This window comes from Acromyrmex echinatior, chromosome 2, assembly GCF_024713525.1.
Source record: "Acromyrmex echinatior isolate Ae372 chromosome 2, ASM2471352v2, whole genome shotgun sequence".
Lineage (NCBI taxonomy): Eukaryota > Metazoa > Arthropoda > Insecta > Hymenoptera > Formicidae > Acromyrmex > Acromyrmex echinatior.
Genome location: NC_141853.1, coordinates 16,850,567 through 16,875,099, shown reverse-complemented (window position 1 = coordinate 16,875,099; position 24,533 = coordinate 16,850,567). Strand labels below are relative to the sequence as shown.

The 24,533-nt window shown below is 30.0% G+C and overlaps 5 protein-coding genes and 1 long non-coding RNA gene across 12 annotated transcripts in view; 3 read left to right on the top strand and 3 right to left on the bottom strand.

The window, feature by feature from the left end:
- The window catches only part of Kua (Plasmanylethanolamine desaturase Kua), an 18,815-nt gene extending 16,954 nt beyond the window's left edge, over window positions 1-1,861 (top strand). For all 5 annotated transcript variants that reach the window (XM_011065455.2, XM_011065460.2, XM_011065457.2 and 2 more), the window contains exon 5: window positions 1-1,861. This exon is cut by the window's left edge and continues 3,018 nt beyond it. The gene's annotated coding sequence lies outside the window, so the exon portion shown is untranslated.
- Window positions 1,711-3,462, bottom strand: LOC147910555 (uncharacterized). Its single transcript, XR_015544285.1, has 3 exons — window positions 2,967-3,462; window positions 2,526-2,884; window positions 1,711-2,132 (listed from the first exon to the last, which is right to left on the bottom strand). It is a non-coding gene; the product is annotated as an uncharacterized LOC147910555 (long non-coding RNA).
- Window positions 3,463-3,618: 156 nt separating this feature from the next.
- On the top strand, window positions 3,619-8,742 carry Dhap-at (dihydroxyacetone phosphate acyltransferase). Of its 2 annotated transcripts, XR_015544283.1 has the most exons (7): window positions 3,619-4,733; window positions 5,003-5,413; window positions 5,493-6,006; window positions 6,203-6,483; window positions 6,649-6,902; window positions 6,977-8,316; window positions 8,442-8,742. XR_015544283.1 is itself a non-coding variant. In XM_011065453.2 (6 exons), the coding sequence occupies exons 1-6, from the start codon at window positions 4,442-4,444 to the stop codon at window positions 7,310-7,312; spliced, it is 2,088 nt and encodes a 695-aa protein (XP_011063755.1). In that variant the 5' UTR covers window positions 3,619-4,441; the 3' UTR covers window positions 7,313-8,742. The 2 variants fall into 2 exon arrangements, 1 of the variants encoding a protein (XP_011063755.1); XM_011065453.2 differs by having other exon boundaries at window positions 6,977-8,742.
- Window positions 7,665-9,270, bottom strand: LOC105151629 (hypothetical protein). Its single transcript, XM_011065452.2, has 5 exons — window positions 9,132-9,270; window positions 8,796-9,066; window positions 8,405-8,684; window positions 8,163-8,329; window positions 7,665-8,053 (listed from the first exon to the last, which is right to left on the bottom strand). Exons 1-5 carry the CDS (start codon window positions 9,242-9,244, stop codon window positions 7,910-7,912), a joined length of 975 nt encoding a protein of 324 aa, XP_011063754.1. The 5' UTR covers window positions 9,245-9,270; the 3' UTR covers window positions 7,665-7,909.
- A 401-nt stretch (window positions 9,271-9,671) lies between these two features.
- On the bottom strand, window positions 9,672-18,041 carry PKD (serine/threonine-protein kinase D3). 2 transcript variants are annotated; one of them, XM_011065450.2, is made up of 13 exons: window positions 17,789-18,041; window positions 16,562-16,841; window positions 16,340-16,471; window positions 16,026-16,231; window positions 15,606-15,885; window positions 15,238-15,392; window positions 15,074-15,135; window positions 14,856-14,985; window positions 14,597-14,729; window positions 14,253-14,432; window positions 13,286-14,038; window positions 13,080-13,165; window positions 9,672-12,997 (listed from the first exon to the last, which is right to left on the bottom strand). In XM_011065450.2, exons 2-13 carry the CDS (start codon window positions 16,824-16,826, stop codon window positions 12,884-12,886), a joined length of 2,496 nt encoding a protein of 831 aa, XP_011063752.1. In that variant the 5' UTR covers window positions 16,827-16,841; window positions 17,789-18,041; the 3' UTR covers window positions 9,672-12,883. The 2 variants fall into 2 exon arrangements, with proteins under 2 accessions (XP_011063752.1, XP_087259708.1); XM_087403582.1 differs by lacking the exon at window positions 17,789-18,041 and adding an exon at window positions 17,508-17,729.
- Window positions 18,027-24,315, top strand: LOC105151649 (uncharacterized). Its single transcript, XM_011065479.2, has 6 exons — window positions 18,027-19,022; window positions 19,450-19,572; window positions 20,302-20,663; window positions 21,721-21,889; window positions 22,047-22,318; window positions 22,619-24,315. The coding sequence occupies exons 1-6, from the start codon at window positions 18,837-18,839 to the stop codon at window positions 22,746-22,748; spliced, it is 1,242 nt and encodes a 413-aa protein (XP_011063781.2). The 5' UTR covers window positions 18,027-18,836; the 3' UTR covers window positions 22,749-24,315.
- Window positions 24,316-24,533: the final 218 nt, after the last annotated feature.

The window sequence follows — 24,533 nt, the reverse complement described above, 5'->3', positions numbered from 1 at the left end:
CTATCGGACTAGCAATTTACATTCCAGAAATTGGATTAATGATTTATTAATAACGTTGCAAATAATCGACAGATATAATGTTACCTATTGGATTTGAAATACGGCGAAACTACTGCTATGAATTTCTACAAATGACTTTGCTTGCTTGTTTCAACTGTGACATTAATATTAAGGAATAATTCGGATCTAACAGATCTCACCGTTCACAGCAAGCAAGAATGTTTTAATTCCGTTCATTTTACTATTTATAAGGAGGTCTATATGAAAGATAAAAATTTTATTTCGCTTAATCATGACTCTCTCGTAACAATAAGAATGAAATAATTAAAAATGCCGAACGAGAACTAGATATAATACAAGGAATTTGTATAGTTATAAACGACACGATTTCGGCAATTAAGATCAGATGTTACCTCCATCCGATCTTAAAATTAAATAAATTTAATTTTAAGGTCTTAATGTTCGCAGTGGTAAATCGTAAATTGCGAGACATGACAAAAAGAGATATAAATTCACGTGTATTCTAAATATTTTATATACTTATGCTCGCGAAAAATGTATATGTTACAGCGTGCGTAATAACGCATACGTAGAAAATAATCGAAAAAAATGCCAAGAAAAATGATGCTGTACTGCTATTTTAATACGATCGATGACTATGTCTTTCTTGATCATACATCTCGTAAACTATCCTAATCATTCTTAACGATACTCTACTCTAGGTCTGTTTTTACTCCAAAAGTGTTTCTCATCGAATGCGAAATACTTTTAATCAAATATTTTTGTGATGTCAGAAAACATTTCGTTTAATACTTACGTTTTTTCTAAACCACGTAACTCGAGCCTTTTCGCCTAAAATAAGTCTCAGCACAATAAGTACTAGGAGACATACGGAGCAATTGACGCATTTGCTGCTGCTGAAAGTACAAAGAGAATAAAAGACAAGCCGTTGCTTCTAAGCCTGCATACTACTATAATGTATTTTATATTTGTGTAACACTTTGCATATGTTACCTATGCGCATATCTTTTTATAGTAAGTGTATTACGTACACGATTGGATCATTGACAACGATTAATGATGCTTTCATAATCTTAACTTTTTATTCGAATCAATGTTTTTGTAATCTTTTTTTCTAACAGTCAACTCTGAAACATCAACTAGAAGAGCAATCTGACGAAACAGATATAAAATCAAAACGAGTCACAATTTTACTTTTTTAATGAAACTTATCATCGCTAACTGATAATTGGATGCCATAATAGCAATGAAATTGAACCGTGTGAACAGTTTGTCGCATAGGAAACAGGTGCATATTGAAGACTATACATAAATGTGGAGTATAATGTTTTAATATCTTCATATGATTATGTCTGGTGACTGTTCAGGAAAAAGTTAATAAAATTATTAGATCAAAGTTACTTCATTTTGGAGGGAATTATTATTTTTGTCCTATAATTAAAATCGTTTGCGAGATTTAATAAAAATAATAAAAGTTACTAATAAATCTGAAAAATGATTCTATTTAAGACATGATTTTTATCAATCATAAAACACCTTTCTTAAAGGGGGAAGGCGAGGCTTTTTATAACTTTTACATCTTTGATTTAATAAATTTTCTTAAACAGTTATTGGAACATAATTGCTGGAAGGAATTGAACTGGGAACGCTCTGTACACCTTTTCGTAAAACGACGGTATGAATTTTTAAAAATAACTAAACTAGATTTGACAACATGATAACCGTTTAACTGATCTATTGAAACGCCTTGATATTGTCGAAGTAATAAAGAAGGAAAAAATTCCTGCGATGCAGGAGAAATCGTGTATGCTGTTACAGTGTAATAAAAAACTTTATTCTAGCTAGTTATCCGTTATTACCTCCAATTACATCAGATTTATTCATCATTTGAAGAAGACTCGTAGAAGGCATCGTCGATCCTTTGTGATATCACAGATATATTTGTACAAGATGAAATCAATAGTACAATATAGTATCTGTGATAGTACTTTAATTTGTTAACATGATGCTGCATAATTCATTTTTCTTCGATTTCAAACTTGATTTTCTAATATCCATTTCTATCAATGATTAACTTTAATTCTGCAGTTTAACTTTACAATTTTTATTTCCTAGTTCAAATTCTAAGAATTAGAAAATATAAAGAGTAAATTGAATCAAAATTAAAATAAATCTACATTAATCCAGTCGACATTAACTAACATATATATATATATATATATATATATATATATATATATATATCAATGTTCTAATAATTTTGCACTCAACAATATATATGTATAATTATTATATATAATATGTAATATATACTGTGTCTTGTATTACATTTATATCGAATGCAAAATTATAACATATTTACTTTAATTTAGTTATTTTCGACTAGATTGATAGAAATAAATCTAACAAATTAATTGATTGTTTCATTATTAGTGTTAAAAAATAATATTGCTATAATCGATATTGCTATAAGCCGACCAAATTAACGGTTTTGACCGAATTACCTTTTGAGTTTCTGTAATGTTTAAAGTTTAAACAAAAATATATAATTTTTCCTAGCTTTCCTTCCAACGTCTTAGTCGCTTCATGAGAAATTTTTCTTCCTTTCGTGTATGTATTTTTTTGTTGTTTAAAAATAATCGGTTTATCCATCTGGATGGATGTAAAAACAAACGCGTGCTTGAAATAATTTAAAAATTCTATTGAGGCAAGCAGTGTCGCCAACATTTGAGAGATTTGTAATACAAAACTTGTTTGTTTTATTTACAGCCCTTTTTGCATCTGTATCTTGCTCTCTTTTTTTTCGCACAACGCTCGAATATATTCTACCTCTTTTCCTATGCAGTAAACATTCTGAGAAGCTCTGGTGAAAAAAATTCTCATACTATTTTTTTAAGAGAATTTCACTTATTTTATAATAAATTTTATAATTAAAATAAAAGTACCTTAAATTTTTTCAATTTTATAAGTTTTCTTCGAAAATTATAGAATGAGAAATCTTAAAGACACACATCCTGGGAAAAAATGTTTTACATATAATTATATAGAATTATATAAAATTATATATAATTTTATATATATAATTATGTACAAAAATATATATAATTATATACAATTGTATAAAATTTTATATAATTTTATAATAATTAAATTAAAACAATATTTTTTTCCGGGATTTTAGAACTCACATGAAAAATTCTAGAAAAGATTTTCTCAGAACTTCTGAAGTTCCAATTAGCATAAAAAATATCTGAGAAATTTTCAAAAAAGTTATAAAATTTTGAAGAATTCTGAAACTTACAAAATTAATACAATTCTGAAAAATTATATAAAGAATTATATAAAAAAATTCTAAAAATGTATGCACTTATGCTAAGTTCAGATTCCCACCTGATTATCACCAGTTATCACTTCATTCTTGTTGTTTATCGAACATTAGACAAGGATGACATTACACCTAGGGAGCATCCAAGTGGAACTTTGAACACGCCTTTAAATGAGGCGGGAGAAAGGAACAGACTCATAAAATAATGGTACATGCCTATCTCTATGCGCCTAACTTCATGCGTGTCCCTGTTGCTCCTGTATCGTACCTAATTACTGGAGTAGTACTGAACATACTGGAATGTTACACAACATCAAGAAACTTTGGGGGATTCCGGATTGTTTATTGAATTGTTTATTAAATCATGTGAATGTAATAATGCGACATATGACACACCGCTGCACCGTGTCGGATTTATTTTCTAAGCTTGACTGTCGCCGGTGAATCTGTATTTCACTGGTTTTGGTACAATTTGAGCACCTAGAAAGAGCAGATATTGGACTTGTTCCAGCTGTTCCTCATAAGTGAACTTTCTTTTTTTTATTACTATATTTATCCTATCTCCTTTTCTCTTTAATATCTAATTCGATTATCTGTCTCATTCTAAGTGCAAATATTAAATGCGAAAGCATGATTGTGGTGCATCGAGAAATTTTAAGATGGTGATGGTTTAATGACAGTTAATGAAGGATAGATATTAGCTGTCTTAATATCTATCTCTCCAAAAAAAAAACAGGTGTGACGGAAGAAAAAAAAAAGAGGAAAACTTCTTTCAGTTTCAGTTTGTAACACCAACTTGCATATGTGGTTTTTCGAAACTATTTCGTCGTTTGTTTAATCGACTGTTCGAAACTTTGAATTTATCTTATTGTTTTGTTTACAAAACATTGTATAAGAGATATCTACTTGCAATATATTATATAAGAATGAAATTTTACGTCACATGAGATTTGAAATGAATCTGACGGTGAAAATACTTTCGATGTACTTATAAAAGTGACAGAGTCAAGCTAATTAGGATTTGATTTAACTTATTCAAATATTGAAGTGCACTGAATAACAAATCTGCGAGGTATCTCGTTGATAAATTTAGAGATGGAGCGTAACACTAAGTTTGTCGATTTGCTCGAGAATAGACGAAGAGATTGTGACTTTTTGTGGGCGACAAGGCCTATGGATCCAGCATTACCGCATATGTTGCCACCGGATTCAATCTATGACAGGGAGAGGATCATGCAAGCTGTCTTGCAGGACAATCAAGTCAAAATTGCCATCAATACAATAGCAAAGACTACAGGTGTTGGAGTTAAAGATGTTGAGAATAATGCCCGTGCCATGATAAATGAGATGGCTAGTAAAGCAGATTTGGCGACTGTTCGTTGGATAGGTATATTTTTGTTTTAGTAAATTTGTATTTAGTTCTAATTCCATGTACACTACATACTTATTATTTCCACTACATACTTATTATTTTATCTTCTAATATTTTTTTAAGAATTATAGTTAAGAGAAACTATAATTTTTTATCAAATAATGTTTTGTATTTTTTGCCTCAGGAAGATAAAATAAAATTGTACTTCTAATTCAATGATTGATGAATATTATTAGCACACTTGTTTTTTGCTAAATGTCTTATAATATATTTGGTAATTTCAGCTATTTTTGTTACGAAAGCTCTGAAGAGAATGTTCTCGCAGATTTACATAAATGAAATCATACTTTCTAACTTAAAGAAAGAAACACGAATATCTCAAGCACAGTATATCTATGTTCCATCGCACAGAAGTTACTTGGATTTTATTCTGTTGTCATATATTCTCTTTTCTTACGACATGGCACTGCCGAATATTGCAGCTGGCATGGATTTTTATAATATGAAAATAGTGGGAGAACTACTGCGAAAAACTGGAGCATTTTATATAAGACGTAGTTTCTCAAATGATTTATTGTACAAGCAAATTTTTCGATCATATGTTAACACTATTGTTAGTCACAGCGATAGGGCGATAGAATTTTTTATTGAGGGTACACGGAGTCGTAGTCAGAAGAGTACGATACCGAAATACGGTAGATAAGAAAAGATTTTTAAATAATCTCGAATTATGAAAGAGAACAGATATTGAAATCTTATATCAATCTTTCACAGGTCTTTTATCCATCATTATAGAAAGTTTGCTTCAAGGCGATGTGCCCGACATACATTTTGTACCTATGAGTATTAATTATGAACGCCCACCGGAAGAATTATTATTTGTTTATGAAATGCTAGGAGTTCCGAAACCGAAAGAAAGTACGGCTCGACTTTTTCGGTCACTCTCTATTCTACAGAAACCTTTTTCTCATGGACGCATTTTCTTTAACATCGGGGAGCCAATATCCGCCAGTCGATTCGTGGATAAGGCATATCGACAAAAAAAAATTTTACAACCTTCCTTCAAAATTCCATCATCAGTTGTGGAGAATATAGCTTATCTTATAATAGAATCACACAAGAAGAATACTATACTTATGCCGATCAATATTATAGCTTTACTCCTCAATGAAAAAGTTCAAACGAAACCGAAAGAACCATATACACTCGATTTATTGATTCAAGATTATCAATGGTTTAAGAGCTTTGTTACTAAATCATTGAAAGCCTTAATGTATGGAACTGAAACGTAAGTATTAAACTTTATACAATATATAGTTTGGAGTTGCAATTAATCTGCATGTGCAACATTATCAGTTATTCCATTCTTAGTTTTTATAATCTTGCCTATTATTTTAGTTATAAGCTATAGACATAAATATCTGTTAATATATATATATATATATCTTCAGAATTCTACATTATATATGCATAATTTATTGCAGTACTGATAACGATACAATCAAACAAGAAATATTGGAATCTTTAAAACCGCATGATGAATTAATAGTGTTTGATTCATCAAATATGTTAAAAATCAAACAAAGACATAAAAGAATGAAGCAATTAAATTATTCAAATATTAAAGGATACCCTCTGTCTGAACAGACTTTACAAATAGCGGTACCTGCCATTAATATTGCTATTTATAGCAATCCGATCTTTGCTTTTTTAGCGGAAATAGTTTTTATAACTGCAACGATAGGAGAGAATGGCATTGAAACTGGTAATGATTGCAAATATTAACGGCAATAATGTTTTATTTAATTACTGATGTAAAATATAAAAAAATAATTATTGTTTCTTTTCCATGCAAGTATAACAGATTGGAAAGGATTACTTTATTTATTTTTCTTATAGTTCTTTTATCAATCTCGTATTTTATTTGCAGAAATAGCTTTGGAACGGTATGAATTGTTAAGAAGATTATTCAGCACAGAATTCGCGATGCGACCGATTGAAGACAAAGCTTTAATTAAAATAGAATGGGAAAAGTCGTTAAATGTGTTGATATCGCAGAACTGCTTGCATATAGTGAACAATTTAATTTTTATAGGAAATAATACCAAACTGTTTTCCATCTTGCATAACATTATATTACCATTCATAGATGTTACGTATGTAATATGTATCTTATTATCTGAGGTAAGAAAAATTTATCGAAACTAACTTTAATAACTTCAATATATTAAACATTTGTATACTTCTTCCCTCTTTAGTGGACGGAAAGAACGTCAGTCGAACTAACGGATCGGACAATTCTTGTCGAAACGCAGAAAGAAGTGGAAAGATTAATATTCGAGACTAAAGACCGATGTCAACATCCTTACTGTTTATCTCTTGATCTGTATAACACAGTATGGTCTAGCTTATTATCGCAAGATATCATCGCATACCAGAAACATACTAATACGTATCGAACGGATAAAGCAAAATTGACATATCTTATTGGAGCATTGCTCGAATTACCATTACGTCATCCAACGGAAATCTATGTCGATGCGTTTCCTTTAATTATTTCAACATCATCGATGGATGTACAAGCTAAGTTATAACAGTTTATCATGAAACAATGAATTTGATACATAATCTGACTAACAAATTGTTCGATGTTAAGCAGACGGTTAAATTCAATAAAATTTGTTGAATTAATCGAATCTGCAAACAAAATATATTTAGTTAATTAAACAAATTTTTTTCAGTGTATTAATAATAGCATTAAATTAATAACAATAATTCGATTTTAACTGTGAGATATATGTGTCAATACATCGATACATTCCGCTTTAATTTCACGAGCTGTAGACATGCAGGGTATGTCATTATTAGTGGCACAATCGGGAAAGGAATAATCTTACATGAAAAAAAAAATCAGATAAAAGATATCCGATTTTTTCATACAAAACTTTGTTGAGTGAAATTCAAGAAATCGCCATTTATTCAAATTACATAATTTTTAACTTTTCTATGAGTACATACATATATATACAAAGTTTTTAAATCTCTCATTTTTAGTTTTAAAATTGATTTTCAAATATATAAAGCTTCGTATGAAAAAATTTTGCTATATATTTTCGATATATTTTTTCATATAGAATCATTCATTTTCCAGTTATTCCCATCACCAATAATACACTATTTTATATTACATTTTAAAGATCAGGAACGAAACTATTAATGTTATTAAGTATCCTAGCGGTGTCATCATCGAGATCGGTGGATCGTTTTCGTTTACCAAGAAACACTGTAGCAGCGGTTGTAGTGGTCGTAGGCGTGTTAATATTCCGGAGGAGAAGCTGCAATGATTTTATCTTCAGTAATACACATGTCAAAGAAAGTAGAGTGCAATTTTACAGTTATAATAATTCTAGTCGAGAGATCAGCGTCTCGAGGAATATTCCTTACCATGACTAATCGAACAAGATAAACTGCAAACGTGAGGAATGATATGGCCATCAGTGTGCCTTCTATCGAAGGGAATCCTAAAGAATGATCTTCGTGATCATCGTGCCCATAATACTCGACACCTCTTATTTTGCGACTTGGTGCCATAGTAGTGGTAAGGCGAGATTCTGTTGATGAGTATAATATATAAAAACTTTCCACATTTTGATAACGTGCGGAGAAAATGTACGGACAAATCTTACCTATCTCTGACATCAATGTTTTCTCGATCGTTTTAAGAAAGTAAAGTTTTCCTTCGACTGACGCTGGCTGTGATTGCAAAGTATGGTGAACACTTTTGAGTATATCTATGGGCAAGTATTGGAATATACCATCATCCCGCTTTGATGTGTCATTGTTGTATTTATCTTGCGACATTTTATGTTCGGTATTTGGTGGCGGTTGAATCGTAAGTGTGTTAACCATTGTATCTTTTGTTGATGACATATTCTTGTTAAGTCGTTCTTGTTTGTTTAATTTATTCTAAAACATTTAAAATATTTACAATGTCTAATCAAAAAAATAAATGATTTTTTTTGTACATGGTTTGTTTATTAATTTCAGTTCTTTATTCCGTGAATGTCTTTTCGTTACCTCAGTCACAGTATCGGTGATTGTTGCAGTGCGAACCGTTGTATCGATATCTGCGAAATTGTCGGTGATTTGATCAGGAAACAGATTCACCGGCGTTGTTGATATCGAGACAAAATTTATCTTCTTAATTTCCGTCCTATTATTCATCGCATATGTGGCTTTGACCCGACGATAAGCTTGGCTACCATTTCGTTGATTACTGGGAAAGTTAATGTTGTCCGTGTCGCCTCGTCTGAACTTATAAAACTGATTATGCTGTACAGAAGGTATCCTTAAAGAGTATACAAGATATTAATCTAGAGTGATCCAGAGAACTAAGTGATGTAACTAACTTACCTGTAAACCTTTGTTTCGTCCGAGAATTGCGGCATATCTACCCATTCCGCTGCGATAACATTAAGGAAAAGTATTATGGTACACAGAGCGCAAAATGCGCCGCGCACAAACATATTTGGATATAATGTTACTTATTATTATACGTTATTCCGCGGACGAAACGCATCTCATTCTTGTCACTAATCAAGTATATAACACGTGAACTTCTTCGAGTCTCTACTGCGTATCTGTAATTCAGAAACTGTCTGGTGTCGGGCATGGATATGCTGCAGGTGACACGCGCGAAGAGACATCATTATTTCCAGCAGATGTTCTGTTAGGATTAAAGAGAACGAAACGGCTGATGATGATCACGCGTCGGAAACGGTTGTTACAGAAAAGGCCACTTCCTTATGTCTCTTTTTTTTCTATAATTTATCTCGCATAATGCTAATTCAATTTGTCATGATTTGTTTTTCTCTCATAACATTGATGGAAACGTGATTTTCCAAGAAAGATTTTAGGAACACATTCGCGGGGAATAAATAATGTAACAGTATATCACTTTCTGGATGAGTAAGGCAGATTCCGTTTATTGGTTTTCGGATAGAAGGCTTAGAGCGATATACAAATTAATTTAATATCAAAACTCACACGTGGCACTGAAAAGCCATCTTCTCCTCCGTTCAATCTAACACGTTACGAAGAGAAACGTGCTCATACATGAATATGAACAGGCTGCCGCTTGATTATTTTTTATTATTATTACCACAAAAGAACATATAAATTGAGACTTTCATCTGGCACTAAGTACATAAGCCGGTAATCTATTGTACATATTGTTCAAGACGTTTGGCGGTAATGTTTTTTTTTTAGATTTCAGGATATCAGATTAGGTAACATACGCATTATCTAACTGCACGATACATCGCTTTCTTGGTTCAGAAAATACTAAGTTCTTTTAAAGTATGGAATTGTAAGTCGAATTTGCGTGCAATTACATGAGAGTTAATAAAACCCTTTTTATTATATGTTGCTTATTTATTATATACGATATATCTTGCTTTCCAACCACAAATGCATAGAAGCATAAAATTAGCGCGATGGTAAGTATAAGAGATTACAATTATAGCATTTGTTCCTACACACATTGGAGTATTTTCCTTCCTCTTATGCGGGAAGAACATTTAAATGCCTGGCATTAAATGCATCGAGTATTATAAATGCGTTTTCCATGAGTACGAGGTTGCTCGCATACGCACGACTTAAGAGATTATATTTGCATAGCGTAAGTAGACTCTTCTTAAGTATAAGTGCGTACAATATGCGCATAAGACATTGATCTACGATATTCTACGAGTAAAGTTACGATAAACTTTTTAAAAGTTATTATAAAATATAACAATTAACGCGCCTATTGACGCACGCGCTTATATATCTCTTATATTACAGGTATATCGATTATCTCTTTATGTTTTTATCGTCATTTCGCATTGTGATCCTCATTGGATGTATAATATTTACTCTGTTCTTAAGGAACGTAAAAATCGCACTATTGCATTATACGATATAAAATGAGAAACGATTTTCTACACTACTTATAAAGATTATTAAAGGTATAGGCCGCGTTTTTAAGGGTATTTGCCAATTTATGATCCAATACATACTCAACTATTCGAAATCGAATATATTCTCTTTACATAATTATTAAATATAGAAATATTTCCTCCGGAAAGATTGCACTTTATCTCAGCTATCTACGAAATATTTTAAATAGATTCATATGAATAAATCAATTATTAGGCTAGTGCAAAAGCTTCGTCGTTTTTTTCTACATTAAATTTTTTATTAAATTTTTTGTATTAAATTTTGAGTTAAATAGACAAATGGATCTAAATTCTTTACAAATGTTTTTTTTCTAACTAGAGAATAATATACTTATATTGGAATTAATAAAAATAGCTTCGAGTTTATGCAATTTCATTTTCAAGTTTATTTAATGAATATGATAAATTTTTCTTGCACCATCTTAATAATTTTAATAAGTTCTTTCGCATGTAATATTCATTTCTAGCTTGTTAATCTAAGTCAATTTCTCTCGTATTGACTACTGACATAATCATTGTTTTATATCATTGATAAGCAAATTTTATAAAGAGAATACGTAACCACCGCATTTAAATATATCAATTTCATTCAATGACATTCTAATATTATCGCAATGAAAAAACGATATATATATATATATATATATATATATATATATATATATTTAAAGCTGCAAAGCTTGGATTATAAATAACCAAATTAACATAGAGATTCGCCAATTGTTGCTAACAAAAATTGAGATATACATATCACCATTTTGTGCTTCTTACTATACTTTAAAAATTAATATGTATTAACATATACTTTAACTTAATAACATGATTATATTTTTTTTAATATAAAAAACATCTATTTCTTGGAATTAATGTCATAATTTTTAACATGTACGCAAGTCTTAATTTTGAAAAAAATCTTTAAGAATTGCTAATGATCTTTTTTTCATATTCAATATTTAAAACAGATCCAAATTATTATATAATTTGTAAAGATTAAAAGCTGTTAACAGACATAAAAACATTTAAATTATCGTAATATATTACTTCATCAACTTTTATATTTCTTTCGATCGATATTCAATTTATATTGCAGTATTCTGCAATATAAGATATATATTAGTGATTGTATCTATACCCATACATAAAACTTTTAAAAATTGATCGAGATTCAAAAATCCAGCTTTTCCTTCATAAATGTTTAAATAATTTATAATACTAAATTAATCATATAATTATTAAACTATATTAAATTTCATTAATTATATAATAACTATTAATAATTTCATAATTTTAATTTAAAATAAAAAATATATTAATTTACTTGTAAAAATATAAAAATAAACTAATTTAAAACAATTTATGCGAAAACAGCATTTTATTGCATGGGTAAGTTATATTCACTTAATTTGCAACTATAAATGCAACTAAAGTTTTCAGCTACGTATATCATGGCAAATTACAAGTTTTATGTTAATACATAGGAATAAATTTAAAATTATTATTATGCATTAAAAAGTAAATTATACCAATAAAATATAAAGTTACCCCAAAAAGAGTTGATAAAAATTAATAATAAATTTATAAAATATCTAAAATGTTTTATAACATTATCCTAAATATAAATGTAAAATTAAAGTAATAAAAATGTCTACATTGTTATAACGTAGTTTAAGTAGCTTACATAGAGACATTCTCTACAAATAACATTTAAAGTAGTATTTAAAATGGAATTGATTAAAAACCTACTAAACACAAACGTGGTATTTCTACATATTTAACAAACATTAGATGTCTGTAGATCATTTTTCGCTTATTATTTTTATTTATTATTACATATCGCGAATCAAAATCTTTTGTGCTAGGACCACTTTGTGGGAATGTTAACGTTATGGAAGTTTTCAGAATGTTTAATAATGTTAATAAGTATTTTGGAATAGCAGTATCCCGAAATGCAAATTCAGAATGTCAATGCCAATTCTATTCTAAAACGGAGAATAACATATTCGGGATATCGCCCGAAAGACAAAATTGTACTAGTTTTCACGTACTTTTACTGAGTCAGGCACGAATAAACCGTCGTAGAGTGGCTCGAGCATATCGAGCCCAGCCTTTGTGCAGTGACAAGGAAGTCGGTAATGCCTCGATGTTCAAAACAGGCGAACAGTTCTGTCATGTCTCGTGATTACTGTACGCCATCCAACGTGCGTCGTCACTTTCGTGAGTCAAATAGCGATAGCCAACTTTCTGCTCCAATTTTCTCAAGTCACACCACGTTTGATAATCCTTAGAAAAAAGAATTTTTTAATAATAATCACGCAATCAATAAAACAAAGATAATCAATTGAGATATAAAAATAATGCTTACTTGTAACCACACGTGTTGCAAGCTTCTATCTACGGTATATCTCTTCCTCTGCTTAACTTGCAGAAGATTATTGATTAAATCAATAGCTGAAAGACAAGGAAATAATATATAGGTTCATACTATTGAGAAAAAAAAACGTGATTTTTTACATGCTAATATTATATCATAAAAGTAATTTGCAGAGAAATAATAGAAGTGTTAATCACCATCGCTTGAAATTTCCTTCCACGGAGTTGGCGGATACATAAAGGCAGCATTCTGAATTTGTTCATTGATGTCCTCTTCTTCATTAAAGGGGAAGGTGCCGCTTAATGATACGTATATAATTACGCCAACACTCCACATATCTAAGGAACGATTATAGCCTTTATTTCGCAAAACTTCCGGTGCTAGATATGCCGGCGTGCCAACGACACTTCTCCGAAAACTTTTCTCGCCAATTATCCGCGCGAATCCAAAGTCGCATAATTTCACCTGAGTGAAATCCGTGTCGCTGCTCAGTAACACGTTCTCTGGCTTCAGATCGCAGTGCACGATGTTCTTGCTGTGAAGATGTTTCAATGCAACTAGAATTTGCGTCACGAGGAATTTGGTTATTCGTTCGCTGAGTCGTCCTTTTTCAGAGCTCAAAATCATTTCCAACATATCGCCCTTCAGCTTCTCCATCACTACGAATATCCGCTCTGTTGTTTCAAACATACGTTCCAAATTCACCACTCCACTATGCGACAGATTTTGCAAGATCGCTACTTCATTTTTCAGTTGGGCTTCTTGCTTGGTAGGAAAACGTAATTTATCGATGACTTTTATGGCCACCGCGCGACCACTCTTGCGATGAACACCTCCGTAAACTATGCCGAATTGTCCGGATCCTAAAACTTCATCTGGGAAGATCTGATATAGTTGTGACATATCGGTAACGTTTTCCTCAGGTTCAGTAATTTCAGGTTCTTCTTGATCTATAACACACAAACACATTCATTTCAATAATTCGTTTCAACACACACAATGCTTTCTGTACCATTTATCTCTAAGAAATAAAAATGATATTTTAATACAAAATACTATATTAAATAATTTAAAAAATATAAAATATAAACTAATAAAAGGCGTAAAAAATATCTCGTGTTATTATTTTGCACAGTGTCACGATAGCAAACTAAATATACATACTAGTCGACACAGTTACAGGCATAAGTGCTTGTCTAATAGTAGTTTCCCACGATCTAGCTATGTGAGCTCCGATACCACTTTCGGGAGGAGAGACTTGGCCGCAATTATCTCCGTATGATGGATCCTCCCCGACATAGTAATCGGCATTGGCAGTTTTTAGCTCAAAGCAATGCATTATATCTACAATATAAAGTACGCAAAGTGTGTAAAAAAGTTCAACTCAGAAAAGCTTGTTGGATCTGACACGTAAAATCTTAAAAAAGAGGGGAAGAAAAAAATGCACTTAAAACTGATAATAACTAATATTAGAAATAACTTCTAATTCATTACAAACAAAAACGCACATGAACAAGGTGTTTTAGCAGTTTCAATTGCTGAAATTTCAGCTAATGGTATCTCTTTGTAATATTTAGAACCATTCTCGCTTTGGAATAGTGTTATAGCTTTTGTGTCAAGCCGCCAATAATGTTTTTTTTTCTGAAAAGATTGATAAATAATTTCATTTAAGTCTATACATTTATATTCACAGTAATTAATAACTTAAATGATAGCAGAAAATATTAAAATACTTATATAATTTCCAGTGTTTCTATGAATACTCACGACTGGATCGCGATTTGTGAAATGTACCATCCAACCTTCTTTTAATACCTTAGACCCACGTTTCTTAGTATGTTTCACACTTTGTACTATTCGCATTAATGGAATGTTGTTACTTGGTGTAGAATTACAGCTTTTTTAATGAAAAAAAAAGAAAGCATAATATTAGAAAAATAACAAATATAAATTTTAAATAAAATTGTTATAGTATAGAAACTTACCTCGACCGTCGTGATTTTTGACTTTCATCATAAGCAATGTCCTCGTTATATCGTGCATGATCCTGTAATCACATAATTTCAATGTTGTAAAACTTTTTTTAAAAATTACATCTTCATTTTCATAATTCCAAAACCATTCATTGGAAAGAGAATAAATAACTTACTGAATAATAATTGGGTATTTTATTTTCATTATTTATGAATGATGTATCTTGTGTTGGAGGCGACGATTCTGTGTCACTGTCAGCATCAGCTTCCTCATTTCTAATATCACATTTGGTTTCTAATTCACTGCCAACACCACTATCTGTGTATTCGCCTAGGGAAGCATTTTTAATTTATTATTAGGTGTTGGAATTAATTCGTAGCGTTTTACAAGTGATGGGAAGTACTTTCATTAATGTATTTTTTAATGCTCATGTGAAATAAATAACATTCTTTCATTAAAAAACGCTACGAATTAATTCCAACACCTAATACATATGTACGAATAAAAAACAAATCGTCTGAATTTATATACAAAGTATTCTACCTATATTATCTCGTGGATTTTCTCCGGTACAGTCTTTTGGTATTTTATCCATACATTTTTTGTGCGTATTGTATTTACAATCTTTACATTGAAGGCCTTGTTTAAATATACCCTTTAGCAATTTTTTACAGTACCCACATACAGTTGGGCGTGTATATGTGTGTACTACAAATGTGTGCGGAATTTTTATTCGCGTTGCGAGCTCTCGCTCCACCCAAACGGGTCGTCCTCCTAATATTGGCGAAGAGGACTGTTTTGGTGCCATTATACTTGGTATTGCCTACAAGATAGTATACATTTTATTCAGACACACAAAGAATTTCACAAATAAAAAAGAATAAGAAAAATATCAAGCCGTATTTATTTGTTTCCAATGTATATACATTAAATTAAAATCAATTTATATACTTTCGCTCATACCAATGTACTATTATTTTGGCTTGTGTTAAGTGTACTATTTGAACTGTGATTATCATCGGTATTGCTTGTCAGGCTGCTAGTGGAACCTTGACTTGGCGATCTTGGAACATTCAGCATGGCTGAACTACGCCGTCTTTGACTTGCATCTTGTGAACAGTTGTTCGGTACTTTAATGACGCATCTTTTGTGATAGTTCATACCACAACCTAAAAAATTAAACAAGCATTTTATTACTGTTAAATGATAAAAAGAATGGATAAAAAAATATACATATTTGATTTTAAAAAATTATAAAATATTTATCATAAATTTACCTTCACACTTGAGACCTTGTCGAACAAGCCCAAATAGCATTTCACCACAAAAATCGCAAAATGTTGGTACTTTGTAGGAATGTACTGCTAAGGTATGAGGTCGAATGGGAACGTATTCGCTTGGCACTTGTGCTAAAATGTCAAACAATTTTTTTTTATAACTATACATATCTTATTATATAAGAAATCAAAATTTGAATGCTGCAACAAAGCTTTTCTTACCAGTCAACACGATTTCTACTAGTGTCTCGTCAACTACTTCCGTAGCGTTTGTAACCAACTGCAAAACATTTGTGGAATTGTAATCGTGCTTGAATAAAATTAATCTCTCAAATAGATGATTCAATCCGTGCTCCGGACACTTGGTGTTTATAAAATCACAGGCGAGATCTTTCAGGGCCTTAAGAGTAAGCGTGCTGCTGTCGACCGTGACTGTGTCACGTATCAGACCAAACTGGAATAAAAATGTAACTTCTGCCCCCTCCATGATGCAAATTTTTTCCTGTAATGTATACACGAACTCGTAAATACATAGATTAAAACTGTAACATCTAAAAATTAGTAATATTTTAACTTTCTGACCATATAATATAGAAGTTTGTAGCAACATTTGCAGTGTTATATATTGGAACATTGCAATGTTGATGTAATATTTTTGGAATGTTACAATGTTGCTGCAAATGTTGCTGGAATAATCTGTATTGTATGAAAAGTTCTTGTTTTATTAAAATTAATTAAGATTTATTTCTTCTCTTTATATACAGTAGAAAATTTATAATTTATAATATATATTTAAAAATTATAAGAGAAACAGTGAATAAGGATAATTTATATTTTTAGAACACCAAGATAAAAAAAAGAGCCAGATATATATCAGATATAAACAAATATCCGGAATAATGAAAAAATAAATTAATTACGAGAGGATTATAAAAATAACTAAACAAATGTATTCAGTGTATTATAGTCATTTGTGTAAAAATAATTAAATCACTCATTATCTCTTCTCTCTCTCTCTCTGTCGTAATGTCAAAGAGTCATTGGCTAAGGAGCCTCTTATTCACGATTTCCACGCTGGCTGATTTTTTTCCCATGCAAGTGAATCATTCATCGCTCCGAATGACATGCGTGAAGCATCTCTCAACGAGAGACACGATAATCTCCTTACGTCAAAGTATCTTCTATAATGTAGCTTATCCGGCGTAGAAATTTCCAAGAAATTTCGTAATCGACCTATGCAACACGCCCGGTGCGTTCTGTGCGAATTCTCGCGAAGCGAGGAAAAAGCGGAGGGAGAGAAAGAAAGAAAGAAAGAAAGAAAGAAAGAAAGAGAGAGAGAGAGAGAGAGAGAGAGAGTGACGGGAGGAAAGCGTAGAAGCGAGCGACAAAAAGTTATGCGCACACCGATGAATTCGAGACCTCGAGTCCGGGTATCGACTCCTTACATACTTCCTCGTGCGCCTCGTCGGGTCAGCTCCTTGAATGTGCGACGCGGCTGTTCTCCTTTATCTCAAAAACGCGGCAGCATAATTGACAGAACGATCGCGAGCCAGCCAGTGAACGGGTGTCACTGTCGTGCGCGCCGTCAAGTCCATGCCTGACACACATTCGCCGATGACATTTTACAGTTATCTCCAGGTGACCGACCCACCTTGACGTAAAACCACCTCTCCGGTGCCAGTGCAGCCAGTTATCCACCGCGGCAATACGCACGCCACTTCCGGAGGCCTTCACGACCAACAGCGCTCCCGAGAGACTACTGCCAGAGCTACTACCGAAACGGCATTTCTCAAATGATAATAGTCGAATCTGAATGATAACAACAGAAAAATGCCTGAGAAATAGACGTGCTTGTGTTGTAGATGGAATTTATTAGGAACTTCTTTTTATGTGCACAAAACGTGTATGTTGAACTATGTAGAGAAAAAAAATCATATTTATAATAAAGCTGATATTTACGATATTTTTTATATTTGCAAAACTACTTTTGTCTTCATTCCTATATGTTAAAGAATAATGAAAATTATTTTTTGAACTTAAACAGAGAAGGAAAGATAAGTAAAATCATCTCTCATCAATAATTAAACAAATATTGTAAAATTTCATTAACATGTAATAAATTAAAATATGAAAAAATAAGATCAAAGTTTAAAGATTTAAAAGATGAGGATTATATAGATATATAAGGGAAAAATAAAGACAAATATTCATTATTTATCGAGTGTCATTAGTTGATTACAAAGTTTATAAAAACAAAATACACATACATATCTATTCTCTATTTCTCCCCCTTTTCCCTTCCTTTTCTTCTATTATTACAGAAAAAGAAAACAAAGTTTCAGAAAAGAACGAATGATATATGTATTTATTATTGACGACAGTTCTTTGCGAGAAACGACTTGTATTCAAAGATGATAATTAAAATCGAGTTCGACATTACCCTCTAATTAGCATTTGTAATTGCAAGTGATTCTCGTACAATTTTTTAATTTTAAACATGTTCATGTCGCCAAAGAAAAAAAAGCAGAAGAAACAGAAGGAGACAGTAATGCAATCGATGGAAACAGCAATGCAATCGATGGAGACAGCAATGCAATCGATGGAGACTATGACATCGAATGTGTGGAGGTTTTCTTATACTGTGGCCCGCACCTTGAAACGGCAAGGCTATAATTGCGCATGGGTATAATTTTAGATTTGACAGTCACTTAATTTCAAAGCTAAATATTCATCAATTATATATTGCTATGCAGATTGTACATAATTATACTTTTACGCGTACTGTCTAAAACTTTTAGAGTGAATTTCACTTTAACGAGTGAAATTCCATTTTCATAGATTGAAAATTGAGCCACTCTTTTTCAAGAATAGATCAATTTTCACTTTTTAGAGTAAAATTCCATTCTAAAAATTAGAGAATATGATACAATTCCTATATTTTGAAATTAATTGTATTAAAGAACATATAACTCTTTCTCTATTCGATATTAATACACTAATGATTTATTTGCATTATCCGAAGTAATAATTGCAATACGCTATATATTATATTGTGTACATTCAGTGAAATGTGGAAAAGATACGCAAGGTAGTTTAATTTTTTTTTGTAGAAAGTAATTGAAAAGGGATATAATAAATCAGCGCCCGGAAGAGAATATGAAATTTCATATGTCACAATCAAACAGGCGGCGTCTTTCCTAAACAGACGTATTTTGAAAACACCTTGCTTCCAGGTAATAAATAACATTTTAAAGTGTAAATTTCTTAGCACTTTTAATAAAATTAGTACAAATCAATAATCTGAGATATTTATAAATATTTCGCTATGATTGCTTTAAAAGTACAATTACAAAAGTGCAATGTACAATCCGTATTTCTCACAAAAAAGTGCAATCCATATTTCGCAAAATTTATAAGTATCTATACGCGAGTGTATACAAAAATAAGATCTATTAATTAGTATAAAAAGTATATTTTCTCATTTTATATATTAAAAAGATTTAAAATATAATTATAACTATAATTCAAAATAAATTATATATTATAGATATTTGCTACAACGATAACATAACTGAAAAATTGTTATTTTTTATCTGCTTGTAAAAAAGAAATGGGAACGTATAAATAAGAAAAAATGTACTTTTAACGCTCTATAATCAGTTATTACATAAAAATTGCAAAATTTCAAAATTAATGTTAAAAATTTTAATAATTCAAAATATTTGAATTCATTTTCTGGAAAATTTCGTTTTTTAGTTATATTGCATATTGTTATTGCAAATGAACAATTTACAATTTAAAAACTATTTTAAATAATAATCTTATCGTACATTATACACATAAATTGTAGAACAAAAAAATTTCAATTTGATCTCTATATTCCTCTCTTTTTCTCTTGCAATGCAAAATATAAATAAAGAATCTTTTAAGAATATTAATCGAATGTAATATGATTGCTTTAGAGCGAACGCATACTCAACAAAAGGGGTTTCAATATTTATCTGAAGAAAGAACTTTATCAATTTACCGATAGCATCAAAGCACGCGGCGTGATTTACAGTTTGTTACACCTATCAGAAGAGCAGAAATGCAAAGGTGTCGTAACAATCTCATCAGGCAGCTTTGCATTTACTATCTGTCATTATGCACATCATAATGAAATACCGGTGACGGTGGTGATGCCGTCAACAACGGCAAAAGAAAAAATCGAGATGTGTCAAGGGTATCTATTAGCACGAGTGCTTGTCAGGGGTAATAATTTACTAGAAGCTCATCGTGCTGCTTTAGATATCGCCATGAGAGAAGACTTGTTTTATCTTGACGGGTATTCTCCTTTAACAAAATCTTATAAAAAATTCGATTGGACGCATTCATTGCAAATTATGAAATATTCATAAACATACATATATAATTATATATGGAATATGTTTATACGTGTATATATTTTTCTTTTGTAAAATTACTTTTTAGTATAAGAAATAACAATAGTAATGTAAAAACATTAAAAATAATTAAAAAGGTAATTTTCGCACTATTTGTTTTAAAAAAAATTATGTTTGAAGAAATGTAAAAAATTACTTACGTATAATTATATTAGGTGTTGGAATTAATTCGTAGCGTTTTTAATGAAAGAATGTTATTTATTTCACATGAGCATTAAAAAATACATTAATGAAAGTACTTCCCATCACTTGTAAAACGCTACGAATTAATTCCAACACCTAATATATAAAATTCTTATAATAATTATGAGCAATAATGTATGAGCAATTTTTTTTACATTTTTTCAAACTTGTTTTTTTCTATAACAATGCGAAAATTATTCCTTTAATTATTCTTTATGTTTCCACATTACTATTATCATTTCTATTACACTAAAAAGTAATTTTACAAAAGAAAGAGAGAAAGAGACAGAGAAGGATGTATGAACATGTATGGACATATTTCATATATAATTATACACGTTTGAATATTTATGTATGTTTATACATATTTATACATATTCATGCATAAAAAATTTTTTACTGGGTTATTCTATTAAATAAAAATATATGTTCTTTATCATTTAAAATATTTGTATTTAATTTTTATATCCAGATTAAGTCAGTGTACAATAGCTTTAATATGCACTACTAGTGCATCCCATCGAATTCGTTATTCGTATTAAGTGCAAATACCTTTTTGTTAAAAAATCATATTTTCATCAATATTATATACTATTTTGTGTATGCTTTTAATTGTATCTCTCGAAAAATAATTAATTTGAAGGATATTAATTAATTGTTTTCTTATCATGTTCCATTATATTGCCGCAAAGGATATTCGTTCGATCCTTTCGTTAATAATAAGTTTTTGAGTGATATTTAATATTTCTTCGATAGAAACGATCATCCAAACATGATTATTGGTCAAGCCACTTTGGGCATAGAAATTATGCAGCAACAAAGTAAAATTGATGTGGTACTTTTGCCGACGACAATTAAAAATTGCGGATTAACAACAGCTATTGCAATAGCTATTAAAGGATACAATTCAAAAATAACAGTTATTGTAAGTTACATTATATATATATATAATTTATATATAATTTATATATATTACTCTTCTATATATATAATTTATATATTATTGTTTCACTAATTAGTATATTAAGAAAAAGATTGTATTCACTTAGATAAATTATTTGAAGTATAATCTTAATTCTTAGGAAGTTCAAGGTACAAATTTTGATTTATTTCAAGAAGTGAAAAAACAAACGGATTCACTTAAAGAATTGAATATTCCTACGAAAGAGTACGTAGTGTGTCCTTTAAGAAACATGCCGTATTGCGTGATCGACAGGTTTATTTCGGTAACTCCAGAGTTGATTCATTCTGCATCTATACATCTACACAAGTCTGAATGTTACTACGATTGTTATGGAGCAATTGCTTTAGCTGCAATTTTATCTGGTCAGCTTGATGATCTACAGGGAAAAAGGTGACTTCTTTTATAAATTCGATAATTTTTTCGAATTTATTAATTTATTAATTCCGTAGCAACGCGTTTTATATTAGGTGTTGGAATTAATTCGTAGCGTTTTTTAATGAAAGAATGTTATTTATTTCACATGAGCATTAAAAAATACATTAATGAAAGTACTTCCCATCACTTGTAAAACGCTACGAATTAATTCCAACACCTAATATATTTTATAATTGTAATGTATTATATGCAATTTAAGTTTCAATTTAATAATATTATATAAAATGACATTATGATTTTTTTGGTACGCGCTAGGATAGTAATACCTTTATACGGTAGAATGGATTTGAGTGAAGAAGATTTTACAATAGATAGATGTATCTTTAGACAATATCATCTCGAGCTGATTTCACACGATCTAAACATTCTACCTCTCCGAATTTGATTTTAAATCTGACAGAAAGTCGAATTATAAAGAAAATTGTGTACCATAAACAGATAAAATCAAAAATATAGAACAAGTCAGTTCGAAAAAAACTCAATCAAAGTTACGAAAAAGACGATGTTTCTAAATTGGAGACTGAATAACGAAATAATTTTATCATCAATATCCCGTATCGATATATCAGATATAATATTAAAAAAAATTTAATGTAATCCGGTGTAATATTAAAAATTTTTAATTATATCACAATAATAATGAACGTCGTATGCCGCATTAAACAAACAAAAATTTTAAGATCTGTATATATTTAAAAATTTTTTAAATGTGTATAAACATGATTGTTTAGTATTACACAAATATTTACCAATCTTGATGTCTAGCAAAATTGTCAACTAAAGGCATACTTAGCAAACAGAAATTGAGAAGTACGTCATAGTGGACATGACGTACTTTTCTAATTTGATCATATCAACCGGTTTTTAAATATTGACTGTACCATTTAATTTTATATAAATGTTGATGTTACTTTAATCGTTTTAAAATTAGATTTAAAATGAAATATAATCGAGAAAAAAATGTTAATATAAAGTATATCTTCTGTGGCTGAACTTTGGAACTTAAAGTGAGATAAGTATGTATATATAAGTATATATATATCTGAGAGTTATCGAAATTATACTGTGAGTGAAACTATACTGTTATAGTGAAACTATAATGTATAAATTGTTTAACTATAGAGAATTCTAGTGCTGTCTAATGTAGAAACAGAAAGCAGATCAATAATTACACATAATTATATAATATATAATTATATACAATTATATAAAAAATTGACACATTTTATAGGGATGCACCGAATATTCGAAAAGTATCTAGTATTATGCGGCACTTTTTCACTATCCGACCAAATATTCGAATATCATTAGTATTCGGGAATATATTGAAACTTTATATCATTAAATTGTTGATTATACAATATAATATATAAAATTATATATAAAATATATCATATTATAAAAAATATGTTATATATAAAACATTTTAACAATAATGTATGTCCATATATAACATTTTTTTCCAAAATTAACTGATATATACATATATATATGTTTTTCCACTTTGAATGATTAGTATAACTATGTACGAACGAATAGCACAAAATGTATAACTAATAAGAAATATACGTATTGTATTCTCTTAGCATGTGGTATATAATAAAAAAATAAAATATTAGTACACGTAGAAAAATAATTTTTATTAATTTCAGCATTCCTTCATCTCTTGAACAAAAAAACTAGTAATAAAAGTGTATATATGTAGGTTAAACATACTTGATGCGTTCTAAAGAAACATATATGAAATTGAAAAATATGTATATTTTGATTATATAAATCGGGCAATTTTTACTTTTGCTGTTAGCAATCAGGGATTGACACAAAAAATAATGATTTCTTACGACACATTTTTTTACTAATTTGAGAAAAAAAGCGATATATACAATAAAGCTGACATTTATAATATTTTACATATTTACAAAAATATTTTTATCTTCATTCCTACGTTAAAGAATAATAAAAGTTATTTTTCGAACTTAAAGAGAGAGGGAGAGACAAGTAAAATCATCTCTCAATAATTAAACAGATATTGTAAAATTTCATTAACAGTAATAAATTAAAATATGAAAAAATAAAATCAAAGTTTAAAGATTTTAAAAATGAAGATTATATAGATATAGAAGGGGAAAAGGAATATAAATATTTATTATTTATCGAGTGTCATTGGTTG

What these genes read in the sequence shown, in the direction of transcription:
- Dhap-at (XM_011065453.2), top strand. Translation starts at nt 4,442, where the DNA reads ATGGAGCGTAACACTAAGTTTGTCGATTTGCTCGAGAATAGACGAAGA. An exon ending in AGAGAATGGCATTGAAACTG is followed by an intron (nt 6,484 to 6,648) that starts GTAATGATTGCA and finishes TTTTATTTGCAG; the next exon opens with AAATAGCTTTGGAACGGTAT. An exon ending in TATGTATCTTATTATCTGAG is followed by an intron (nt 6,903 to 6,976) that starts GTAAGAAAAATT and finishes TTCCCTCTTTAG; the next exon opens with TGGACGGAAAGAACGTCAGT.
- LOC105151629 (XM_011065452.2), bottom strand. Translation starts at nt 9,244, where the DNA reads ATGTTTGTGCGCGGCGCATTTTGCGCTCTGTGTACCATAATACTTTTC. An exon ending in TCACCGATACTGTGACTGAG is followed by an intron (nt 8,685 to 8,795) that starts GTAACGAAAAGA and finishes TAAATGTTTTAG; the next exon opens with AATAAATTAAACAAACAAGA. An exon ending in AACATTGATGTCAGAGATAG is followed by an intron (nt 8,330 to 8,404) that starts GTAAGATTTGTC and finishes ACTCATCAACAG; the next exon opens with AATCTCGCCTTACCACTACT.
- PKD (XM_011065450.2), bottom strand. Translation starts at nt 16,826, where the DNA reads ATGGAGGGGGCAGAAGTTACATTTTTATTCCAGTTTGGTCTGATACGT. An exon ending in GCCAAAATAATAGTACATTG is followed by an intron (nt 15,886 to 16,025) that starts GTATGAGCGAAA and finishes ACTATCTTGTAG; the next exon opens with GCAATACCAAGTATAATGGC. An exon ending in AAATCCACGAGATAATATAG is followed by an intron (nt 15,393 to 15,605) that starts GTAGAATACTTT and finishes ATGCTTCCCTAG; the next exon opens with GCGAATACACAGATAGTGGT.
- LOC105151649 (XM_011065479.2), top strand. Translation starts at nt 18,837, where the DNA reads ATGTTCATGTCGCCAAAGAAAAAAAAGCAGAAGAAACAGAAGGAGACA. An exon ending in ATTCAAAAATAACAGTTATT is followed by an intron (nt 21,890 to 22,046) that starts GTAAGTTACATT and finishes CTTAATTCTTAG; the next exon opens with GAAGTTCAAGGTACAAATTT. An exon ending in GATGATCTACAGGGAAAAAG is followed by an intron (nt 22,319 to 22,618) that starts GTGACTTCTTTT and finishes GGTACGCGCTAG; the next exon opens with GATAGTAATACCTTTATACG.